This window comes from Eschrichtius robustus, chromosome 3 (assembly GCF_028021215.1).
Source record: "Eschrichtius robustus isolate mEscRob2 chromosome 3, mEscRob2.pri, whole genome shotgun sequence".
NCBI lineage: Eukaryota > Metazoa > Chordata > Mammalia > Artiodactyla > Eschrichtiidae > Eschrichtius > Eschrichtius robustus.
In genome coordinates, this window is record NC_090826.1 from 164,437,999 (window position 1) to 164,460,063 (window position 22,065).

Here is a 22,065-nt window from a genome sequence, read left to right on the forward strand (position 1 = left end):
GCAGCTTGATATTAAAAAAACAAACAACCCAATCCAAAAATGGGCAGAAGATCTAAATAGACATTTCTCCAAAGAAGACATACAGATGGCCAAGGAGCACATGAAAAGCTGCTCAACATCATTAATTATTAGAGAAATGCAAATCAAAACTACAATGAGGTATCATCTCACACCAGTTAGAATGGGCATCATCAGAAAATCTACAAACAACAAATGCTGGAGAGGGTGTGGAGAAAAGGGAACCCTCTTGCACTGTTGGTGGCAATGCAAACTGATATAGCCACTATGGAGAACAGTATGGAGGTTCCTTAAAAAACTAAAAATAGAATTACCATATGATCCAGCAATCCCACTACTGGGCATATACCTAGAGAAAACCATAATTGAAAAAGACACATGCACCCCAGTGTTCATGGCAGCACTATTTACAATAGCCAGGTCATGGAAGCAACCTAAATGCCCACCGACAGATGAATGGATAAAGAAGATGTGGTACATGCATACAATGGAATATTACTCAGACATAAAAAGGAACGAAATTGGGTCATTTGTTGAGACATGGATGGATCTAAAGACTGTCATACAGAGTGAAGTAAGTCAGAAAGAGAAAAAGAAATATCGTATATTAACGCACATATGTGGAACCTAGAAAAATGGTACAGATGAACCGGTTTGCAGGGCAGAAATTGAGAGAGAAATTGAGAAATCTCTACACAGATGTAGAGAACAAACGTATGGACACCAAGGGGGGAAAGCCGCGGGGGGGTGGTGGTGTGCTGTATTGGGCAATTGGGATTGACATGTATACACTGATGTGTATAAAATTGATGACTAATAAGAACCTGCTGTATTTTAAAAAAATGTGATCAAATGTATTCTATTGGAAAGAAGCAAAAATAGGCCATATTTACTGTCTAAATTATATAATAATTTAGTGATATTTAGCATCTATTGCAGATGTATTTATTATTGCAGATTGTATTTGCTTTATCAATGTCTTTGCTTTGGTAAGCATAAAACCAAACCTGAAAAAAAAGAAGAAATATGTAGGAACTCACTTTTGTTCTCTGATTAACTTTGTTCCTACGTTCTACTTCTGGGTCACAGATTCAGTATCTTCTCTTATCTGACAATATTAACTATGATGATAATGATTTTTGTTTGCTACCTGCATTATCTTTTGTTTTTTATTTGTTTTAGTCTTTGTGTTTGACTCTGAAGAATTTCCTCAGGGGAAAAAAAAAAAAAAAGAAGAAAAAAAAGAGTACTTTCTTCTTCGAGGTGATAAAAATGTTCTATCAATTAATCTGACCATGGTGATGGTTGCATGTATCTGTGAATATATTAAAAATAATTGAATTATACACTGTAAATGAGTTAAATGTACAGAATGTAAATTATAATTTCAATAAAATCATTTAAAGATATTGATATTATGGTGAAAAAAACTATAGCATTACTTGTTAAGAATAGTGCTAACTTACAGATCATTTCATCCAGTGTTTGTAACAGTGACCCTGTGAGGTATCAGTATCTCCATTTTACACGTAAGGAATTCACGGCTCAGAGCTTAAAAACGTGAAGGCTACACGGTGGGTAAGTGATAAAGTCAGGTTTTGAACCCAAGTTCATCCGACTTGAAACGCTCCTGACGGCCTTTTTCTTACAACAAAGGAAGTCTCATAAAGTTGGTTCTCTGATCCCACAGTGAAGATAAAGACTGGATATGAAGTTAGAGAATTGGGCAGGTTCTAGGTCACCAAGGCGGTGTAACAGTTGTCCAGGTGTGATCCATAACTCTTTACCCCCAAACCACCTCTTGTATTCATTCTCTTTCCTCCTTGCTACTATTCTAGTCTAAGATAACCAACTTTGGTGGTAGATTTGAATCAAATGCAATCACTTTTAGTGGACCTAAAGGCTGTATAATTATGTAACTGCTTTACTGCCCATTTCTATATCCTTGTTAACTGTTTAAAACTTGCAGTTAGTTTAGTGATATTAAAGTCCAGTGAAAAATACCCCTGGAATAACTTTCAATGTGTTGATGGGTTAGGTCATAAAATGGTTTTATTTCCCTTTTTTTTGGACAAAACATTTAATTTACTGATCACAAGTTAATTCTTTGACATTTTCTGCATCAGTTCCCTGAGAAACTATGCCACTTTAGAAACCTTAAATATCTGCTACACTTGAAGTTGTCTAGTTATAAAGTTATCTAATCATGTATCTGCCTGATTGCTAAAATATTTTCTGCAATATAGAGGAATGTCAAGGGACAGGACAGTACTGATACCAACTGAAAATGTGCAAAGCAGTATTTTGTTTTAATGGACAAGAAAGAAAAAGCGGCAAGTTGTACAAGTGGGAAAAAAGATGTAATATGAGGTCATCATTACACTGTATCCCACTCAGAATTAATTACTGTCAAATAGACCTTTGCATGCCGTTCTAGCATACTCTTATCCAAATCTTACTTATCCTTTATGGTCATCACAAATGCTTCTAGCTCCAGAAGTCTTCAAGTTCTGTGCAGGCAGAATGAACTATACCTGATCTTTCTCTGGGTGCCAAGATGGTTTACCTTACCATGGTACATACTGCTATAAATTATTAACATACATAGACGGTACACGGTATCCTCAGTTTCTAGTTCAGCGTTTGAGCCACAACAAACAATCAAAACTCTGCTGAAGGGGTCAATTGTTAACAGTTATCTTAAGATTCAACTACTCCATTGAAAATCAAAGACAGGCCAATTGCTAAAGGTCCCAGAATGAGTATAATCCATAAATTGTTTAACGACTGGTGTTTCTGTAAAGTTATATAAATACAATTATACAAAAAAGCATGTAAAATGCAGAGTTCATTCAGAACTGGCAATTTGTTTGCTTATGATCTATTGTTTCTGAGGGGCAAAAAGTACATTATTAAAAATACATAGCACATGTCTATATTCACCAAACTGCACTGATTTAAAAAATTATTAACTTGACAATACGTTTTTCTTGTCAATTTTTTTATTGTGCTATTTGCTCAAACGAATGAAATGAAGTGTTTTCTGAATTATGTTTAGATCTTTAAATTACCCATTTAACAAGTTAATTTAAATAAACTTAATATTCGGTAAATGACAAGCAGCTTAAATACAAGTTTGATAATTATTATTAAAAAAATTAATAAAGTGAAAGTCATAGTCAAACTTTCAACAAGGCAATGTAACATTTATCACTAACCTGACTAAAAGGCCGCACTCGTACTGCCACTTTCACACTGTCAATACTTGGCATAGGCATTTTCATCATTTTCCCATTATTCGTATTGTTATTTGGTAGAAAAATAATGTAGAAAGTACACTGCTTATGCTTCACACTGAAACACTGAAAGCTTAGCCAACAGAAGCAGTCTGTTTCTAGACAATCAATTATTAATGGAGCATTCATTACACACTATCAATTACCTGTTATAATTTTACAATACTTATTTATCGATGAATTTTATAGCCCACATCAAGTATCACCACTTAATTGTACACAGTCACATTGCAGAGAACAGTGGTGTTTCTTTTCCTTTTTCCACATTTACTCACACTCTTTACCCATCCTCAATATTCTGTGCCTGAGGTCCTATGAGAATTTGTCATTTAAAAACCTGAATATTAAGGGATTTCTGCGATTCAGTAGCAAGCTCCTTCACAGCAAGAATATTTATAAAATTTGATCAGACTTCTCATTCTATGAATATCGGGCACAAACAAGGTGCACTGAATAGCCACGAAACAGATGCATTTTACATTTCCTTTCTGACTACTCTAACCCTTTTAAGAAGTTGCTAGTGAGCAGTGAACCGGTCAGTCTAACCTGGATAATCAGTCTCTGAATAATTAAGAGACTTTAAGGATAACAGCCTTTAAGCTTGCTGAACAAGAAATGCCAACATTATATTTAACCAATGCATTACTTGGAAAATTACTAATTTGAGGTAGAATGCACAAAATATGTTAAACTACAAAAAAGTGGCAAAATTACATGCCCATAATTCAATTTCAACACAGTAACAGCCTTCCCAATTTATGCTTAGAAATCTTAATCACAGAAGCAAAGTGCATACATTATAAAACGGCAACTTAAAAAACACAGTTCAATCATCTTCATTTTAAAATTGGTCTAATACTTTTAACCACAGAGAAAGAAAATGGAACCAATACCTACTAGCATATAAAATCATTATTAAAACAGAAATCCCCTCTCAAAAATCTAACAGACACACAGACTACTGTGAAGTATACACTTTATTTAACATTCCAATAATAAGCCATATTTACATATTATATAAATGTATGAAGTCTTAATATAAAATAGAAAAAACTGCCTGGACTAAAAGAATCACACTCCATGTGGAGTTACTTTACTTGTTGAAGACATTCTGTTTACAAAAATTTACAATAATTTATATAAATTATTTTCTTCCAAATTAGATGATTTTTAATAATCCACACAATTCTGATGACTTTACAAATAGGTGTACATTAAAAACTGGAAAAAAATTACAGCATTTTTCTGCGTAGAACTTGCTTTGGAAAAGAAGACAATTTCTTCCTGCTCCTTCCAAGACTTTTTCCTGTTACTTCTATAGTCTTTCTCGGTTTGCTCTTTCCTCCATCAACTGGGCTTGCCAAGGGGGAAATCAGCTTAATTTCTACTGGAGGAGGTGACCAACTTTCTTTTTCTGTGTTTCTGAAATAAAGATTTAAGTAACAATAAACATGTTATAATATAAAATGTAATTGGCTTCCCAATATATTGAAAGAAACCTTAGGGATTAGTCTTTTCTAGTGCTTTATTTTATAAAGGAGAAGTGAAATAAAATTTCAGTCAAATAAACTAATCAGAGGCAGAGTTAAGGTTTCACATGACAGAAATGTTCTTTATGATTGGGATACTCAAAACAATTACTGTTGAATTTTCATTTAAATGTTTCATATGTATTAATAAATACTGCTGGGTTACAAGGAAGGGTCAAGTACCAGTAGCCAGTCCATGGAATGAGAGCCCAGCAGGCCCATAATGAGTTGTATGAGAAATGGCAATTCCCAAATACCAGCAATTAGCAACTGTGTATATATTTTCATAATATGAAGTAGTTTTCCACATATACACAAAGCCAATTTATATGTAGTGTTATTATAGTCAAAATCTCTTGTTAAATCAGTTTTTAAAGTAAGATAAAATGGATTATTTGGTACTTTTATGAAATTCAACTTAAGCAAAATATATCTGAAATGGAGTAATTTCCCCACGGATGAAATTTTAATTGCTAATAGTGAAATAATCACAGGATTTTTAAAAGTTTTTAACGATTTTTACTGATAGTTATCTATCTTTACTAAGGAAAAGGTGAAACATCCCACTCCCCTCCCCCAGCTCATTGTAAAAACAAAGATTCAGTGGGTATTCAACTACCCCCACCCTGCTACCCTTTTTTCTTCGTAATTAATTTTTATTGGAGTATAGTTGCTTTACAATGTTGTGTTAGCTTCTACTGCAGAGCAAAATAAATCAGCCATACATCAATCCCAATCTCCCAATTCCTCCCACTCCCCCCCTTTCCCCCTTGGTGTCCATACATTTGTTCTCTACGTCTGTGTCTCTATTTCTGCTTGGCAATTAAGGTCATCTATATCATCTTCCTAGATTCCACATACATGCGTTAATATACGATATTTGTTTTTCTCTTTCTGACTTACTTCACTCTGTATGACAGACTCCAGGTCCATCCACCTCACTACAAATGACTCAATTTCATTTCTTTTTATGGCTGAGTAATATTCTGTTGTATATATGTACCCCATCTTCTTTATCCATTCCTCTGTTGATGTGCATTTAGGTTGCCTCCATGACCTGCCTATTGTAAATAGTGCTGCGATGAACATTGGGGTGCGTGTGTCTTTTTGAATTATGGTTTTCTCTGGGTATATGGCCCAGTAGTGGGATTGCTGGGTCATATGTAGTTCCTTTTTAGTTTTTTAAGGAACCTCCACACCGTTTTCCATAGTGGCTGTATCAATTTACATTCCCACCAACAGTGTAAGAGGGTTCCCTTTTCTCTACACCCTCTCCAGCGTTTATTGTTTGTAGGTTTTTTGATGACAGCCATTCTGACTGGTGTGAGGTGATACCCTTCTTTAAAAAGGATGAATGAATGGGCTTTCATGCTATATAAGAAAGCCACCTTCTGCAGTGAAATCTAACAATTACACAGAGCCAGTGCATATAAATGCCCCTAAAAATTACCCTTTTCTGATGAGCTTAATTTCTCTTTTTAAGTTGAGTCTTCTCTAATTTTAAGAAACAAAACAGAAAAAAAATAACAGCATAGAAAAGTCTTACTTGCTTGCTTGTTTTGTTTTTGCAGTCCTGGTTCTTTTCACTTGTTGCTTTCCCACAGTTTCAACTGATTGAGCATCATCTTCCTATGGGTTAAAAATTTTAAAAGATGAACCTTAAGTAATTAAACAATTGAAATCTAAACTAAAAAGTTCCATCCTGAGTCAAGGAATATAGCCAGACAGTGCTAAATGAATTTAAACTTAACAAATATCAAATGGACTCCTTATATTTTTTGGTAGAAACCTTGGTCATCTAGGACAGCTCATTATCCCTTATCCCCACACATTCAGTTATCTCCAAGTCTTATCAACTTTATTCTGGAATGTTTCCATTGTCCCCTGCCCTTTTGTTCTATTGACTCTGTCCAAATCCAGGCTCTTGCGGCATAAGAATTAGGCCACCAGTGACCATTTTTCCTCCCTAGAATTCCCTTTTCACCGAAACTACTTAAAGCATGCACATGGCTATTTGCTAGTTTGTGAACAGCCCCACCCCCTTCCTCATGCATCGCCAGGCTCCTGCGCCTTTGCATCTGCTATCTTCTCTTCCAGCAATGCCTGTCTCCTTTACCTACACGGTCTACAGGGTTATCTGGGTATAAATGATTCTTATCATGCTGTGAAATAATTATCTGTATTTTTGCCTCTTCAATTAAACTGAACTCCTGAAAAACAAGGAATCTGCCTGAATTATTTTTCTGCCTTTTTCCTTGCATAGTAACTGGCTCACAGCAGATAATTCAAGACATGCTTATGAATTAAGACTGGTAAATATAAGGGTCTCATGCTCACATTCAATCCCTGAACTATTTTTATTTTAGAGTTACATGCAACTAGTCAGCTCTGAAACACTCTCTCTCCAAGTGTGGTCTGTGGATGACACTCCAGGGGGTCAGGGACCTACATTTTAAATAAATACATCCAGATAATTATGGTGGGACACTACAATTTAAAAACCCTTCCCCTAATAGGTAATTTAAACTGCAGCTGCCAATAATAAACCATGAGTAACATACCAATCTGTCTTAAAGGTAGTATCCCCAAAAGTGCAGAAAAGACAATTTTGGACTTACAGTATAAATGTCTGCTCTTTTTAAAAGAAGTTTATCTAGGAAGCATTGCTTAAAAAAATAAAAAGCATGTTTAAATACACATACAAGTAAAATCATGCATTTCTTACCAGTTCATCTACAAGTTTGGATGTATTAGATGTGTTTTTCCGCCTGGTCCTTAAAGTAGGAGGTGAGAAGACAAATTGAGAAGGTAAATCCGAAACTAATTCTTGCAGCTGCACAGGAGCCTCTATTTTTTTAGCTAAAGAAAGGTAGAAAGAAAGAACAAAACACTGTATATCTATTTATATATATATATCTATTTTATATATATAGACGTATAAATTCAACTTGCAACAAAAAGCAAGATCTGTGAAGTGCAGTTAAGGGCAATAACGCAAAGCACCATAAAAAGAGGTATGGCATATTTGAAGGTTTGAAATATGGTATGGCAAAATGAAGGTTTGTGGCAAGTCTATCTGTGCCATTTTTCCAATAGCATTTGTTCACTTCATGTCTCTGTGTCACATTTTTGGTAATTCTCCCAATATTTCAAACTTTCTCATTATTATTGTATTTGTTACAGTAATCAGTGATCTTTGATGTTACTATCGCAAAAAGATTAGGCTCGCTTAAAGCTCAGATGATGGTTAGCATTTTTTAGCAATAAAGTATTTTATAATTAAAGTATGAACATTTTAAAAATACTATTGCACACTTAAAAGACTACAGTATAGTGTAAACGTAACTTTTACATGCACTGGGAAACCAAAAAATTTGCATGACCTGCTTTATCGTGATATTTGCTTTACTGTGATAGTAAGGAACCTAATCTGCAAATATCTCCCAGGTATGCCTGCCCTGTGTAACCTGAGCTACTTTGCTTCATAATTCCTACTTTTCCAGAGGCAAGGTTTTTATTTTAAAAAGCAATTTTATTTACAAAGAAGAGACTCAAACCCTCTTTCCTTTCAGCTTATTCTGAGCCAGTTGTTCCATGCAAGGGGAACAATAGAAAAGTCCACAGCATAAAAGAAAAATAGCAAGCAGAGAAAGTAACAATATAGAAAAACAGGCCGATAGGAAGATTTTCCATAGACAAATAGAAATGGTTTAATTAAGAATTACTTGAAAGTGTATGTAATTAAAAATATTTATCACACACTTCATCTCAGATTTTTTCCCTGTTTTTTACTATAGGGTCTCCATATTAATGGCAGTTAGCAATGTAATTATGGAAGTGGCATGGTGCAGTTGAACCAGTCTGCCAGAAATTAAATCCTAGCTTCTGGATTTATTAGCTGTGGGACAAAAAGCAAGTTACCTAAACCTCTCTGTGCCTCAGTTTCTATAAAATGAGATTCAAAATGGCACCTTTAAAGTTACTGTGGAGATTAAAGATTAGAATAATGTTAGTGCTTTACGGCTGTTTGCATGTTATAATGTTATTATTTCAAGAATATAATTTACAAATCTTTGGAATAAAATTCCCAAATTATAGTTCAATGATATTTCACCTACTGGGACAATCAAGAGTTCTATAAGATGTCAAATTCTGTAAAGCATGTGATTTTTAACAAAAGAAAAAAGGGGTGAGGGTCAGAAATAAAAGTCATCTCCGCTACCAGCTGATAAGTGGCATAAGTGGCACTGGTGGTTAACTCCTCTCTTTTGCAGTTAAGATACAGACAAAGAAATCTATGCTCTGGGAAAATGATACATTCTATTTTTCTTTTTCCAGGCTACCAGGAACAAGAGCTTCTTTGGCTTTTCAAAGACCAGCTCATATTTTTCACCTACAGTTCCCCACTGCACCCAAAGGAATAAAGAAGGAAATACAAAAATACATTATCACGTGCAAAAATGTTCAGCCCCACCATTCCTTCCATACGCTTCTATTAGCCAGACAAGACTTTATTATACTTTCAATTCCTTGCGTACTTCGGTAAGCTTTCTGAGGGTAAGTTTTGGTGGCCAATGCTACTTAAGGCCTAAGAAGTTCGAAAGTCCTATAGATTCAAACCCAATAACGTACTGGTAAACAGCTTTCTGGGAAGGAAAAGACAACAACAACAAAAAAACCCACAACTCTGATTTATAGCATTTGCTTATTTCTGTGCTATAAATGTTCCATGGCTGGCTCACAAAATTCCTGAATATTTAACAATTGGCTCTCACTAGCCAGCAGGAATCGGCTCCAAGACATCACTATTTATTCATTACCTGGGTGATGTGGGTGCTCAGTTTCACTGAATTTCAATTTCCTCATTGTGGAAAGAAGGAGTAATAGTACCTGTACTACACTGGGTTATACTGAGAATCAAATGAACTGGTGAATGTATACCCTAGTATGGCCTCAGGTATACAGCAAACCCTTCTTAAATATCTGCTGCTGAGTAATGGAATTTGAGAAAATCTGTTGAAATGTAAAGCTTTACATTCTTTTTAGTTAGTGATTCTACGATATCTGTTTCTTTGACATGTTTCAATTAAATTGAGGATGGCCTCCAGCTTTCTAATCATATAATATTTCTGTATCCACTCTTCTCTGTACCTCCCACCCCTCCCTGAAGGAGATTTTTTTTAAAAAAATGCAAGTTAAATAGGCACAAGGGACAGAAGGTATTGTAAGAGTGCAGAAACTATAATCTGAGGGCAAAATAAGAAAGGAAACTAACGATGGAGTTAATTGCTTTGTTAAAGTAGTGAACACTCAATACTCACAAGAACCCTACGTAGTAGGCATTATTACCCACATTGTAAAGATGAGAAAACACGATTCAGAAAGGTTAAATGATTTTCTGCCCAGCTAGTTAGTGGCAGAAGTGGGAAATCTCAGTCCCAAATTTCTTATCACCTCTAACCTCATACTAGAAGATGCTTATTGTTAATACCAGAAAATCTGAAGACAATTCAAATACCTGGCAGGAGAATGCTTGAGTGATCTGCAGCACATAAGTGAGATGAAATGCCACACGTGGACTCTATCAATGTGTAAAAAACAAACAAACAAAAATACAAAACCACGAACACTCAGGGTTTTGAGGAAAAATGCTCAAGAAATAAGTAGGAGGTGGTGGGAGCAGTATATATATCTATACACAAACCGTAGTTTGTTGGGTTTTATAAAAAACAAACTATATATTTAACTAGAAGGATATAAAAGAAAATGTGAACAGTGGTTACTGGTCCTCTAGTTGACTAGATTAAATACTTTTAATTTCTAATTTTCTGTGGCAGGCATATATTATTTTTATTACAGAAAAAAGTTACAGGTAACATGTATACAGATGACGACTATGTAAAGATAACAAATATCAGAATTATTGAGATGTTTGGCTATGCTCTACCAAAAGAACCCCCAAATTTTGCGTTTACTATACTCTAAAAGTCATTAGAAAAGTATAAAAGAATTGTTAATGACATTCTTCTACCACTCACTGTTCTTTTTCATTTTAACTTTTACCTAAAATAGCAGCTTAGTAAAGTCAGCTAAAATCTCACATTTGGTCATTTCCTTTTCCTCCATGCCAAGTATAAGCATAACCACACTTTCCCAACAGCAAGAAGAAACTGGATTATACAGTACTACCAAAATCTCCTATAACTACAGATCATTTTTTGGTCAAATGATCAATTCAATGGCAAAGGGCCCTTTCCTGGGCTTGTGCTATGTAAATATAACAACTGGACTTCATGAATACAATATACTTAAAGAGGTTTTTACGCAGTGAATGTTGAAGGCAGAAAATTTCAGTTTGCAGATTTTTAAATGACTTATCTTCCTCTTGGCCTTCCCCAAGTCAGGAAGCAACTGTATAGGATGTTCACTAACGCATTTAAAAATGCATGCAACAGTTTAATAAAAAAGTTTAGTAGAACAACAAAGACACCTACTTCACTTACAAGTCCCTAATCTTTATCAGCACCTTTTTAGACCTTTTTCCTTAATTGTCTCCCTCACTGAATTCCCCCCCCCACAAGAAATCTTAATAGCACAGATGATACTGTATATCTGTTTACATACTTTATGTATATCTCTGCTTTATACATAAAAAAGAGTAAGATATTTTCACCCTTTTGGGAGAGACATCACTCCTGTTGAGAAGGTATGAACTATACCAACCAAACAGTACAATCATTAGCTCATTTATCGTCAGTGAGGGAGGTTGGGCATGTAGCCTTGCCAGTTCATAGACAATAGGGAATATGGATTTAAATAATTTCTGTATTGTAATCAATAGAATTCTACTGCTGTTTCCCTTCAAAACAATTTAAAGTTGTGGACACCAGCTGGGATATGAGCCAAAAATGATGGTTCTATCTGGGGAGAAACCAAAATTAAGTCACATGATATAAGGGCAGAATGAAGAGAAATAATACTATTCTAAAAAATTAAACCTATGTCAAGTGAATTATAGGATTTAAAAAGTCATGGTGAAACAGAAATTCTTGAATCTAAAAATAAACTTTAAAATATAAAATATTTAAATTTTACTATCAAAAGATCAAAATTGGTTTTTGTTTATGTTTTTTGAAGGGGGAGGAATTCCCTGTAACTACAAATCAGTTTTAGAAGAAATAATCCGTAAGTGCCTTAACACAAAATCTAATCATGTTTGAACCAACAGAATTTTTTTTAAACTGAAGACTTCGAATGAGATGAAAATTATGCTTTGAAAAGAAATAAAAGTACCTTTCTCTTTCCTTGGAACCTTTGACACAGGAGGAGAAAATAAAAAAGACTCATTTTTTGGTTCAGAAAGGTCCGGCAACAAGATGGCCTTGCTAGATCTAGTCCTTGTGCTACGGGAAGATTTAGTCAAAGCAACTGTGGCAAGCAATTTTTCTTCTTGGTCATTCGGTTCTTTGTCTGTCATTTCTTCATCTATGCATTTTTCTGATATTGAGCGTAATAAACGTTTTTGGCTTTGGTTTTCAGTCCTTTTTGTAAGCTTCTTCTTAGAGCTCATTGCTGTAACAAGTTCCTCATTTGGCACTAAAACTGATTTTTCTAAAGCTGGTTTTCCAACATCAGTATTTTCACTTTTAGCTGGGGTGTTTCTTGTAGATCTCCTTTGGATGCTGAGACCTTCTCTCTTCTTGAGACTTCTTGCTTCCTTAACAGCCTTAGATTCTACATCTTCAGATGGATTAATTTTTCTTGGTCTACCACGTTTCCTAGGTGTAGCAGGAGTATCAAATTCTGCTTGAAGAGTCAACTGGGATGAACCAAGTTTGGAATCTTCTGTTACATCTGATGCACTAACTTCTTTGTTTTTAACCCTTTCACTATGTTGAATAGGCAGTTGCTCTTCGATGGACTCCCCATCTTGTTTATATCCTGTATTTTTAGAAGTTTCCAAATTAGCACTTCTCAATTTCCTGGTACTTCTGCTAGGACTTGCTACTTTACTGATTTTCAGATCATTTATAACTTCAACACTTTCCTGATTTTCGACAGATTTTTTAATTCGTTTAGGAGTCCTTTTTGTAACAGATGAAAGCTTAACTTCTTTTCTAAGAGAAGTTTCTTCAGTTGCTGGTTCCAACAGCTGAGATGATTTTAACCTTCTTAATTCCCTACCTGGAGTAACCTGTAATTCTTGTTCCACAGAATTAATATTTTCTAAAATGTCTTGATTAATTTCTTTTTTTCTCCTTCCTCTCCTAGGAGTAATAGAATTTTGAGGTATTTGCTGGTTATGAGATATTCCTTTATCATCAGAACAGACACTTTCAAAAGCCCCCGAAATTTCTTTTGTTTTCCTAGTTCTCTTCGTAACTGAAAGTCCCAGCATCTCAGGAGTAGCAACATCTGCTGACTCTTCCTGTTGTGCCGATTTGACATTCAGGTTTTGGACACGTCCTCTGTTGCGAGTTCTGGAGGAAATCATGTCATTAACCTCGCTGACATTTATAGTCACCGTACTTGTTTCCTGAACAGTCTTAAATGTAGATTTGGCTAACTTGGTGGAACACATTACCTTTTGGCTTATTAAAGGTATGTTTTCTTGAATGGACTGTTCCATTGTATCTGAAGTAATTTCTTTACTTCTTGTGTCTTTAATTACATCTAATAAATTTTCTGCGATTGCTACTTTAATTGGTTCAGGCACATATGGTAATGTCTCTACCCTTTGGGACTCCTGATCACTAGTTATGACAGATGGCAAATTTGCAACATGTCCGTGATTATCATTTTCCCCACTGTATACATGTTTTTCCTCAGTGGCTGCATTAGCTGCTTTAGCTAGTACATTAGATGCTGCAGAATCACCTGTCTCTACTTCTCCTTCTTCACCTTCCAAAATCAAGGTAAAGTTGCTCTGTGGCACAAAAAGTTCCCCATCTACTTCAGCAATGTCACACTCAGCAGAGTCTTTGTTATCAGGTAAGTCACAAAACTGTTGCTCAATGGTATCAAAATTGTATCGAAGCTTAAGAGTTCCTGAGGGATACAACTCATTAAATGAAAGATTCCTAGCCTCTTGTCCTGAATCTTGAACTTCAAGCTTTTCATGTTCAATTACCTAAAATGAATTAAAGATAAGAGACTGTTAATGTATACATTTATTTTAACCTAAAGCATAAATTTTTTTCATGACCACCTCTCCCTTGGTGTATGAATTGTTAAACATAAACTACATTTGATATGGCATATACTTATGGGTTTACTTTATAAAATATCCATTTAAGCAATCAGACTTTCTCACTCAGTCAAAATAACTAGATAGAAAAAGATTGAGATTCTGAATGGAATTAAAAGTAGAATTCTACATTTCCCTGGCTAAAAAAAGACAGTCTTAACAAAACCTTAAAAATTATTATGATGCCAACAGTTGTGATAATTAAGGACTTATTCTATTCTCACCCAAGGAAAGAAAAATTAACCGGAGAAAAAGAAACAACCCCCAAACTGTGTTTTAATGATAATCCCCACATTACCTAACTAACCACACTTTTTCTAAACAGCATGATCCCCATAAGGTTGAAGAAGAATTCACCTACATAAGCTCCCTTGGGCTAGACTCAATCCTCTTCCCTTTGCTGGGGCTGCATAAACCATGAAATTCCTAAGGCTTTCAAGTTCAGTACCTCTCTTGCAAGGGTTTGGTGGAAGAAGGAATGCTCCTTGCATTTACCTTTTGGTAAGGGAAGGGGAGAAAAAGGAGGAGGCAGAAAGTAACAGAGAGATCTCCTGACCAAGAAGGTAGAACATTACCACCCACCTAAACAATGACATTTTCCCACTCCCCAAACATTCAGTGAAATGAAAGACTGGAAATACCCAGAAATGAGGATTCCCATTTACATCATGCCCACAAATTGTGTTAGCTCCCCAGCTGAAGGAACAGGGACTTTATCCATCTAACTCACAGTGAGAATACTCATGAAATTGAATATGGATAACCATGACATTTCTGAGTTAAGCCTCCCAAATATTATACAATCACATCTCTATAAATAATTAGAAGAGGTGATTTTTCTTCATCTTAAATTCATGTATCATATAAAAGTTGCCTGTTGATAATAAAAGAGATTTGGTGGAATTTTAGGAAATGTAAGTCATATTAAATACCAAAACCCCCCCCCCCACATAAAAAAGCCCCCACCTTTCTGGAGTGTCTAAGAAGTTAACCCCCAGCCAGCAGAACAGCATTTTCCCACAAGTATGAATGGGGGGGTGGTGGGGTGGTGGGTGGGAAAGAACCCTAGTTAACTGTACTCAATTATTCTCAAATATACGCTCTGGATAGTTTCGATGTCATACATGTCTCTAGAGTAACCAATGTCTGTTTTCTTATGGCTAAAAGAACTTTCATTTGAACCGGATACTGAGCAAAAATTAAATTATTAAAATTGTGACTTCTTTAACACAGCCTTTTGGTTTTCATGAAAAACAATTTCTTACTTAAAGGATGTGCTCTATAATTCCACAATATATTTATATACTTTTTTGAACACAGATTTTTATAAAGAGGTTTTCATATAGCAGTCAAATAAATGAATACATTAGATTTGAACTATGGTTTGAAACCTAACTAAACCAAAACTGAAAGACTGACAGAGAAATAAAAAATTATTTTTTTTACATGAATTTCTTGAGTATCAGGAGAATCATCAGAAACTGGAGGCTTTTCTTCTGGTAAGTCAACACTTGCTTTTAGTACATCAACTTCTATTTCATGATCTTCTTTTAAGTTCAGTGCTGTTTCCTGGTCAAGCCTATGTTCAGAGATAATAGGGCCTTCAGAGGTAACAAGCCCAGAGCTTCCACTATCACCAAGAACATCAGCCATAGCTGAAAGAAAAATGAGAGTTAATCTTCCATATTTTAAGCTAAAAACAGAAAAAGATATATACACAACTGGGGAAGCAAACAGAAGGGAAAAGGCTGCATTGCACTTAATGTTTCCTTGAAAAACTGTCATAGTGCCAAAAAATTTCTAACATCTTAAAAGAGGAAAAGCCTATGAGGATTTACATGTCACTCCTGTTTCATCAGTATCCAATCACTCAGTTTAAACAATACATATTTGCTTTCTACAAAAATAAAACACAGAAGATAAATTTTACATTTAAAAATGACAACTTTGGTTTTTCTCAACTAGAATATAATTCTTGCCCTTACTGTGAAACTTCAATATGATGATAAACTGCTCGAGGAGCTCAGATGTTTGTTCCTTATTAATCTGAAAATTATGTTCACCAGGTGACTACTAGACAACCAGCTATCCTTGTTGAGCCATTACAGAATTACATGAGGGACATGCAATCTGGGCTTTGATCTGGCTGTGAAAAGGACTAGATATTTCCCTTTTGGCAGAAAGCATCCAAATGGCCACATATTCTACCACTTAAATAAACTGGGGTGGGGGGGATCATAAAGAAAAATTTCTCCTTATCTTTCACCTTCCTCTTTAAACAACCTTTATTGGCGAAAACAATAAAATATTAAAAATCTGTGCACACTCCTTGACCCAGCAAGGCCATGTTTAGGAATCTGCTCAAAAGAAACACTGACACAGACTGTGCAAAGATGCATACACAATAATATTCATTGCAGAAATGAGATAGCAAAACAAACAAAAATGGTCATCAGCTCAAACTGTTCACCAATCAGCAATTAGTTAAGCATACCACAGAACATCCATACTATGAAATACTATTACAGCCACTAAAAAGAACAGAATTAATCTGTATTAATGACATGGGAAAATATCTTAAATATACTGTTAAGTGAAAAAGAAAGTTGTTTTTGATTATAATAAATTTAATTGTTAATAATTTATAATAGCTAACATTTATTGAGCTTTTATTAACAGTGAAAGCTATTAAATTTTATAGACAAAGAAACAGAGGTATAGCTCATAGTCTTATACATAGTAAGTGCAGAACAGGGTTATGAACCCAAGCAGTCTGTTTAAATCCTTGGTATTCTCTATCCACTGCACTTACCTCCTCTTTCAACATATTGGGGAAAAATGCACAGGAAAAAAACTCAGGGAAAAGACACTTTCTTAATAATAGATTCTTAAACTGGGTAACCGGGTTATGGGGATTTTTACTTTATATGTGAGACTATGATTTCCTGATTATTTTACAGTAAATATGTATTACATTCTTAATGGGGGGCGGGGTGGGGGAGAACAGGTCTACTCAAGCTTGTCCTAAGCCCTATTCATAATCTGACAGGCAGAAGGATATAACGGTTAAGAGTGTGAGCTCTAGAGTCAGACAGTGTCAACATTGTATGTGAAATGCTTAGACAAGTTCTAGACACAGGCATTCAAGGTGTCTGCTTTCCCTAAACCCAACTGTGAGTTCAATGAAGAAAATATATCTTCCTCATCTCTGTATAGCCAGGGTCTAACTGAGAGGAGGCACTCAAAAAGAAAAAAAAATACAAAACAAATTCCATGTATCTGTTCATTTTCCCTGGAGCAAATTCAGTCATTTGAGATTATTTTCTAATAATAATAAGCCAATCTTGGCTATATGTTACCACAAACACAGAATAAATATGGAAGTTTCCCTGTATATATAACTGAATCTCAGAAGATCAAAAAGCAGGTGTGCAGCCTGGCTGGGGACTGGTAATTTACTTTGCTCTTCTTTAAATATGTCCACAAAAACCATTCTAAGACTTCCACTATGAGAACCATAGAGTGTTTTATAAGCAACCCACTGTTTGGTAGCTGACACACCTCCTCAGAATTCTATTTTTAGCTGGGGACACAACTGGAGAATAACTGAGATAAGAAAGTCTGATTATCCAGATTCTTTTGTCCTAAGAATAGAACACTCTTTAGACACAACACTAAAATGAAATAATTCTAAAGTCAAAATAATACATACATTTACTGTTACCTGCTCTAATTGTAGAGGTACAGGTTTCAACAGATACTAGTCCTTCGTCTAAAACAGGTACCTTGGACTTCGGGGTGAGGATTTTCCTTTAGAAATAGAAATATATACTTTAGTGTGTAAGAAGATTTCATCTGCTCTAACCTGCTTTACCCAATTCTTACTTTTCATTTTGTTCATGAAAACTGAGGTTCAGAGAAAATATCATGCAACTTCATCCAGAATAATACTAAATAATTTACAAGTGAATTTAGAAACAAGTAATGCTGTATTTGTTTTTCCTATTTTCTAATTTTTTGTTGTTGAATACAATGGCATGACCTTAAACTACAAATAAAATGATTTTAAAATGCTGGTCAGTATAAATTACACTTAGGCCAATTTTTAATTATCTGTGGCCATATTCTTCAAATAAATCTATCAAATATTATGGACATTTCCCCCTTATACTCAGTAGAATCAGATTCAATATATTTTTTTTTTTTTATAAATTTATTTATTTATTTTGGGTGTGTTGGGTCTTCGTTTCTGTGCGAGGGCTTTCTCTAGTTCCGGCGAGCGGGGGCCACTCTTCATCGCGGTGTGCGGGCCTCTCACTGTCGCGGCCTCTCCCATTGTGGAGCACAGGCTCCAGACGCGCAGGCGCAGTAGTTGTGGCTCACAGGCCTAGCCGCTCTGCGGCATGTGGGATCTTCCCAGACCAGGGCTCGAACCCGTGTCCCCTGCATTGGCAGGCAGACTCTCAACCACCGCGCCACCAGGGAAGCCCCAGATTCAATATTTTAATGCTAACTGGAAAGCACATGATAAATGACTCAAAATCGGCGACCAGTGTGACCTGCATTAATCCACTTGATAAGTGTTCTGGAAAGATGTTGACAGTGGTCCCTTTCTATTCTGAGCTGGCCTTTCCCTAAAGCCAACTACAGCATGCTGATTTTTTAAACTGGACAAACTGTAAAGTAAATTCAAGAAAAAGTATGTAATTGGAAAATACACACATTTATTTGTAGGTATATTTGTAAGACTTACCTCAATCACAAGATTTATAGTAAGGATAACTAAGAACCCACAACCAAATAAGTTTACATTCAAAAAGGAACTAGCTTGCCAAGGATGGTGAATATTCACCTAGATTGTTACTGATGACCACAAAGTTTCTGGTCAAGTGAATGCTCTTTTGATTTGCCATTGTTGTAATTATCCATCAAACCCACTAAAATAAATATTAGTTTTCATTAAAATTTTAAAAACCTTAGAATTAAACAACAAAACAATCTTGATAATCCTTTTGTACTGTTTCTCCCTCTTTTTCCATGAAGGCCTGGCAAAGATCACAGTTAATCAGGATTTCTCTTCTCAGAAGTGAAGCATCTGATTGAGTTCAATGTATGAGAGGTGACTATTATGACACTGATTTTTCTGGGTGGTTTGTGAAGTCACTCTCAAGACTCATAAAGTAATGAACCATTTACAACGCCTTAAATTATCACATTTTATGTGGGCTAATCTTAGTAAATTACCCTTACTACTTCTTGATAACTGAAGCTGCAACTTTTTTGGTATTCTCTACCACAGAGGTCCCCAACCTTTTTGGCACCAGGGACCAGTTTCGTGGAAGACAATTTTTCCACGGATGAGGGGGGATGGTTCAGGCAGTAATGTGAGCGATGGGGAGCGACAGATGAAGCTTCACTTGCTCGCCCGCCACTCACCTCCTGCTGTGCGGCCCGGTTCCTAACCGGTACCCGTCCGCAGCCCGGGGGTTGGAGACCCCTGCTCTGCAACAGTGTTACTCAAAGTGCTGATATACAATGTGTTCAGTCTTGCAATGAGATAAGGAGTTTATGCCAGAAGGTCAATCAATTACTTCAATGATTAGCTCAGCTGACTTTCAAAAAAGGCTACTGATATATATTCTAACAGAAGCTGCTATCTTGTTGTAGACCATAAACTGGGAACTGGCATCAATCTTATTAGACTGCACTTTAAGTAGCACTGCCATACATCATCTAGTACACTGGCTAAATGTGTTAAGTGCTAAATGAAACGGAATAATTGGGAGCATAACAGTTCAAGCAGTCACTGAAAAACAAAAACTGCCAGAGTCTTGTATCAATCAAATGGCAGGGAACACTACTGCCTCTGAACCATCTCCCTTACGCTCTGCCTTGGTGCTATAGGATACATACCTGATCACCCTGAAACCACTGAAAATGGGAGAGCACCGGACGGATGTGTGGCTCTGAGTGACACTTTTGGTTTTCAACAAAAATAGAATCACCAAAGAATATTAAAGAGTTCTGTCTCAATTTATCATGTCTCTATATATTCAGGAAACATCTGGTATCATTCTCAGATTTCATAATAACTACGAAATAACACACAGTTGTACAAATTAACTTCTTTCATAACAGGAAACATTACCAAAATGGAAATGCCGAAGATCAAAATAAAAGCTAATCTATGCATAGAACAAATATCAATATTTACTACTGCTTCACAGTTTCATTAAACTTTATTAATATTTGAAATTTCCTCTATAAACTTACCCTTCACAGACTGATGGCACACAAAAAGAAGCTTCAACTCCTTGAATGGGGCTTAAGTTATTTAATTCTGAAAGTGCCCCCTGTGCAACTGAGAGATCCTTTGTTTCTGCATCTTCTAAAGTGCCTATAAATCACACAGTTAAGAACATTCATAATTATTTATGTTAAATGTTTAGTGATTACTCATGGTCTTGGCCTATTACTTTTTAATAAGTTGTTGGGTCTGCTTTTTGTACTTTTAGATTTACTCCATTGGCATCAGACTGCAAGTTCCTTCTAATTCTCTGAGCCTAGGCCAAGAGCCCCCCTCCCAACCCCCTCTCTTTCATCTACCACTCACACTTTTGGCTTAACAGGCACTGTTGCAAGTGTTTTACATTTAACAACTCTCTTAATCCTCAACATCCAAAGAGGTAGTACTATTACTCCCATTTTACAGATGAGAAAACAGAAGCATATGGTTACACTGCTTATCCCAGATCACAAACCTAGCAACTAGCTGAGCTAGTAAGATTCAAATCTAGCTTATTTCACTCTAAAGTCTGTGCTACATAATCCCCTACAAAAACGATAAAAATTTCCATTTGAGACTGTCTAATCATTTTAGGACTAATCAATGAAGATATTGCCATGAACATCCTTGTCGAACATTTACCATTCAAATATTTTAGTGGAACACAGCACATCAAAAGAATAACATAAACTTCTAAACATATGCTATTTATGAAGAGAGTCCTAAATTCTTAGAGCAATTAATAATGTGTATGTTTATTAAATAAAGACATCATAGCCCCAACTTCACCGCATTCACATTTTAAGAAACCTTTAGTTCAGCTTAGGCAGAACGTATTTCCCCAAAGAAACCACCATGACACAGATTTTTATATAAGTATTGGGTTTTACATATTTAAAGTTAGGAATTACCTTTAAATCTATGCAGGGGTAAGAAACATAAAAATAGAGTAAGTTTTCTGATCCACCAATTCTAAGCCAAATCTCTCCCCTTCCTGGTGTTCTACTGGTCCCTTCTACGTTCCCCAGTGTAGCACTTATCAAACTACATTGAACATGCTTGTTTGATATAATCCACTAGGTTCAAAATTACATGTGGGCAGGTGCTATGTCTACTTATTACTTTATCACTTAACACCTAGCACACACAAAGCCGGAGCCCACCTGTTGCACGTAAATTAGAGGCTCAAAATTTTTTTGACAAATGAATATAAAGACAATAAATTCATGGGTCTTTGGACATTACTTTTCAGTTTCCAGTGATTATTCTGGAGGTAGGGATGGAGAGTAGAATGAACTTCCTGTTTTCTGAGCAGCTTTCTAGAAAGTTGAGGCTGCTGTATGGATGAGTTAATCTAGTCTGTAAAGGCAGTATTATTATTTCTCATAGCTATAGGAAGACTTTAAGTCACACTGATACCCGGCATTTCTTCCTTAACCATTACTGTTCTTTTCCAAATTTCATTTCCAAATGAAAACAGAACACACATTAAGTTCTCCTCTCCTCAAATCGCACACCTACTTATAATGAATATAACAATATAAGTAAGCCATATTTGTAAGTGGAAAGAATTAAGATATGTGTATCATGTCTAGAACCTACTGTGCTGTGATCATATAATTATTTAACCCTGATGCTTCTCTTATGACAGAAAAACCTCTATCACAAATTTTACTGAAGAGTATCAAT

At 35.5% G+C, this 22,065-nt stretch overlaps 2 protein-coding genes across 3 annotated transcripts in view; both read right to left on the minus strand.

The window, feature by feature from the left end:
• Window positions 1-3,305, minus strand: part of LOC137760758 (kinesin-like protein KIF28P) — an 83,019-nt gene extending 79,714 nt beyond the window's left edge. Inside the window, 1 exon segment of the mRNA XM_068537653.1 lies at window positions 3,237-3,305. Within this exon segment, the coding sequence (XP_068393754.1) occupies window positions 3,237-3,305 (69 nt within the window).
• A 968-nt stretch (window positions 3,306-4,273) lies between these two features.
• AHCTF1 (AT-hook containing transcription factor 1) overlaps window positions 4,274-22,065 on the minus strand; it is an 81,032-nt gene continuing 63,240 nt past the window's right edge. The window contains exons 30-36 of one of the 2 annotated variants that reach the window (XM_068541718.1): window positions 20,364-20,487; window positions 17,815-17,900; window positions 15,537-15,745; window positions 12,137-13,973; window positions 7,569-7,702; window positions 6,390-6,472; window positions 4,274-4,736 (exon numbers count right to left, since the gene is read on the minus strand). In XM_068541718.1, coding sequence (XP_068397819.1) covers window positions 4,547-4,736; window positions 6,390-6,472; window positions 7,569-7,702; window positions 12,137-13,973; window positions 15,537-15,745; window positions 17,815-17,900; window positions 20,364-20,487 — 2,663 coding nt within the window. In that variant the 3' untranslated portion in view covers window positions 4,274-4,546. Of the gene's footprint in view, window positions 4,737-6,389; window positions 6,473-7,568; window positions 7,703-12,136; window positions 13,974-15,536; window positions 15,746-17,802; window positions 17,901-20,363; window positions 20,488-22,065 lie in introns of both variants that reach the window. The other variant, XM_068541717.1, reaches the window with a different exon arrangement.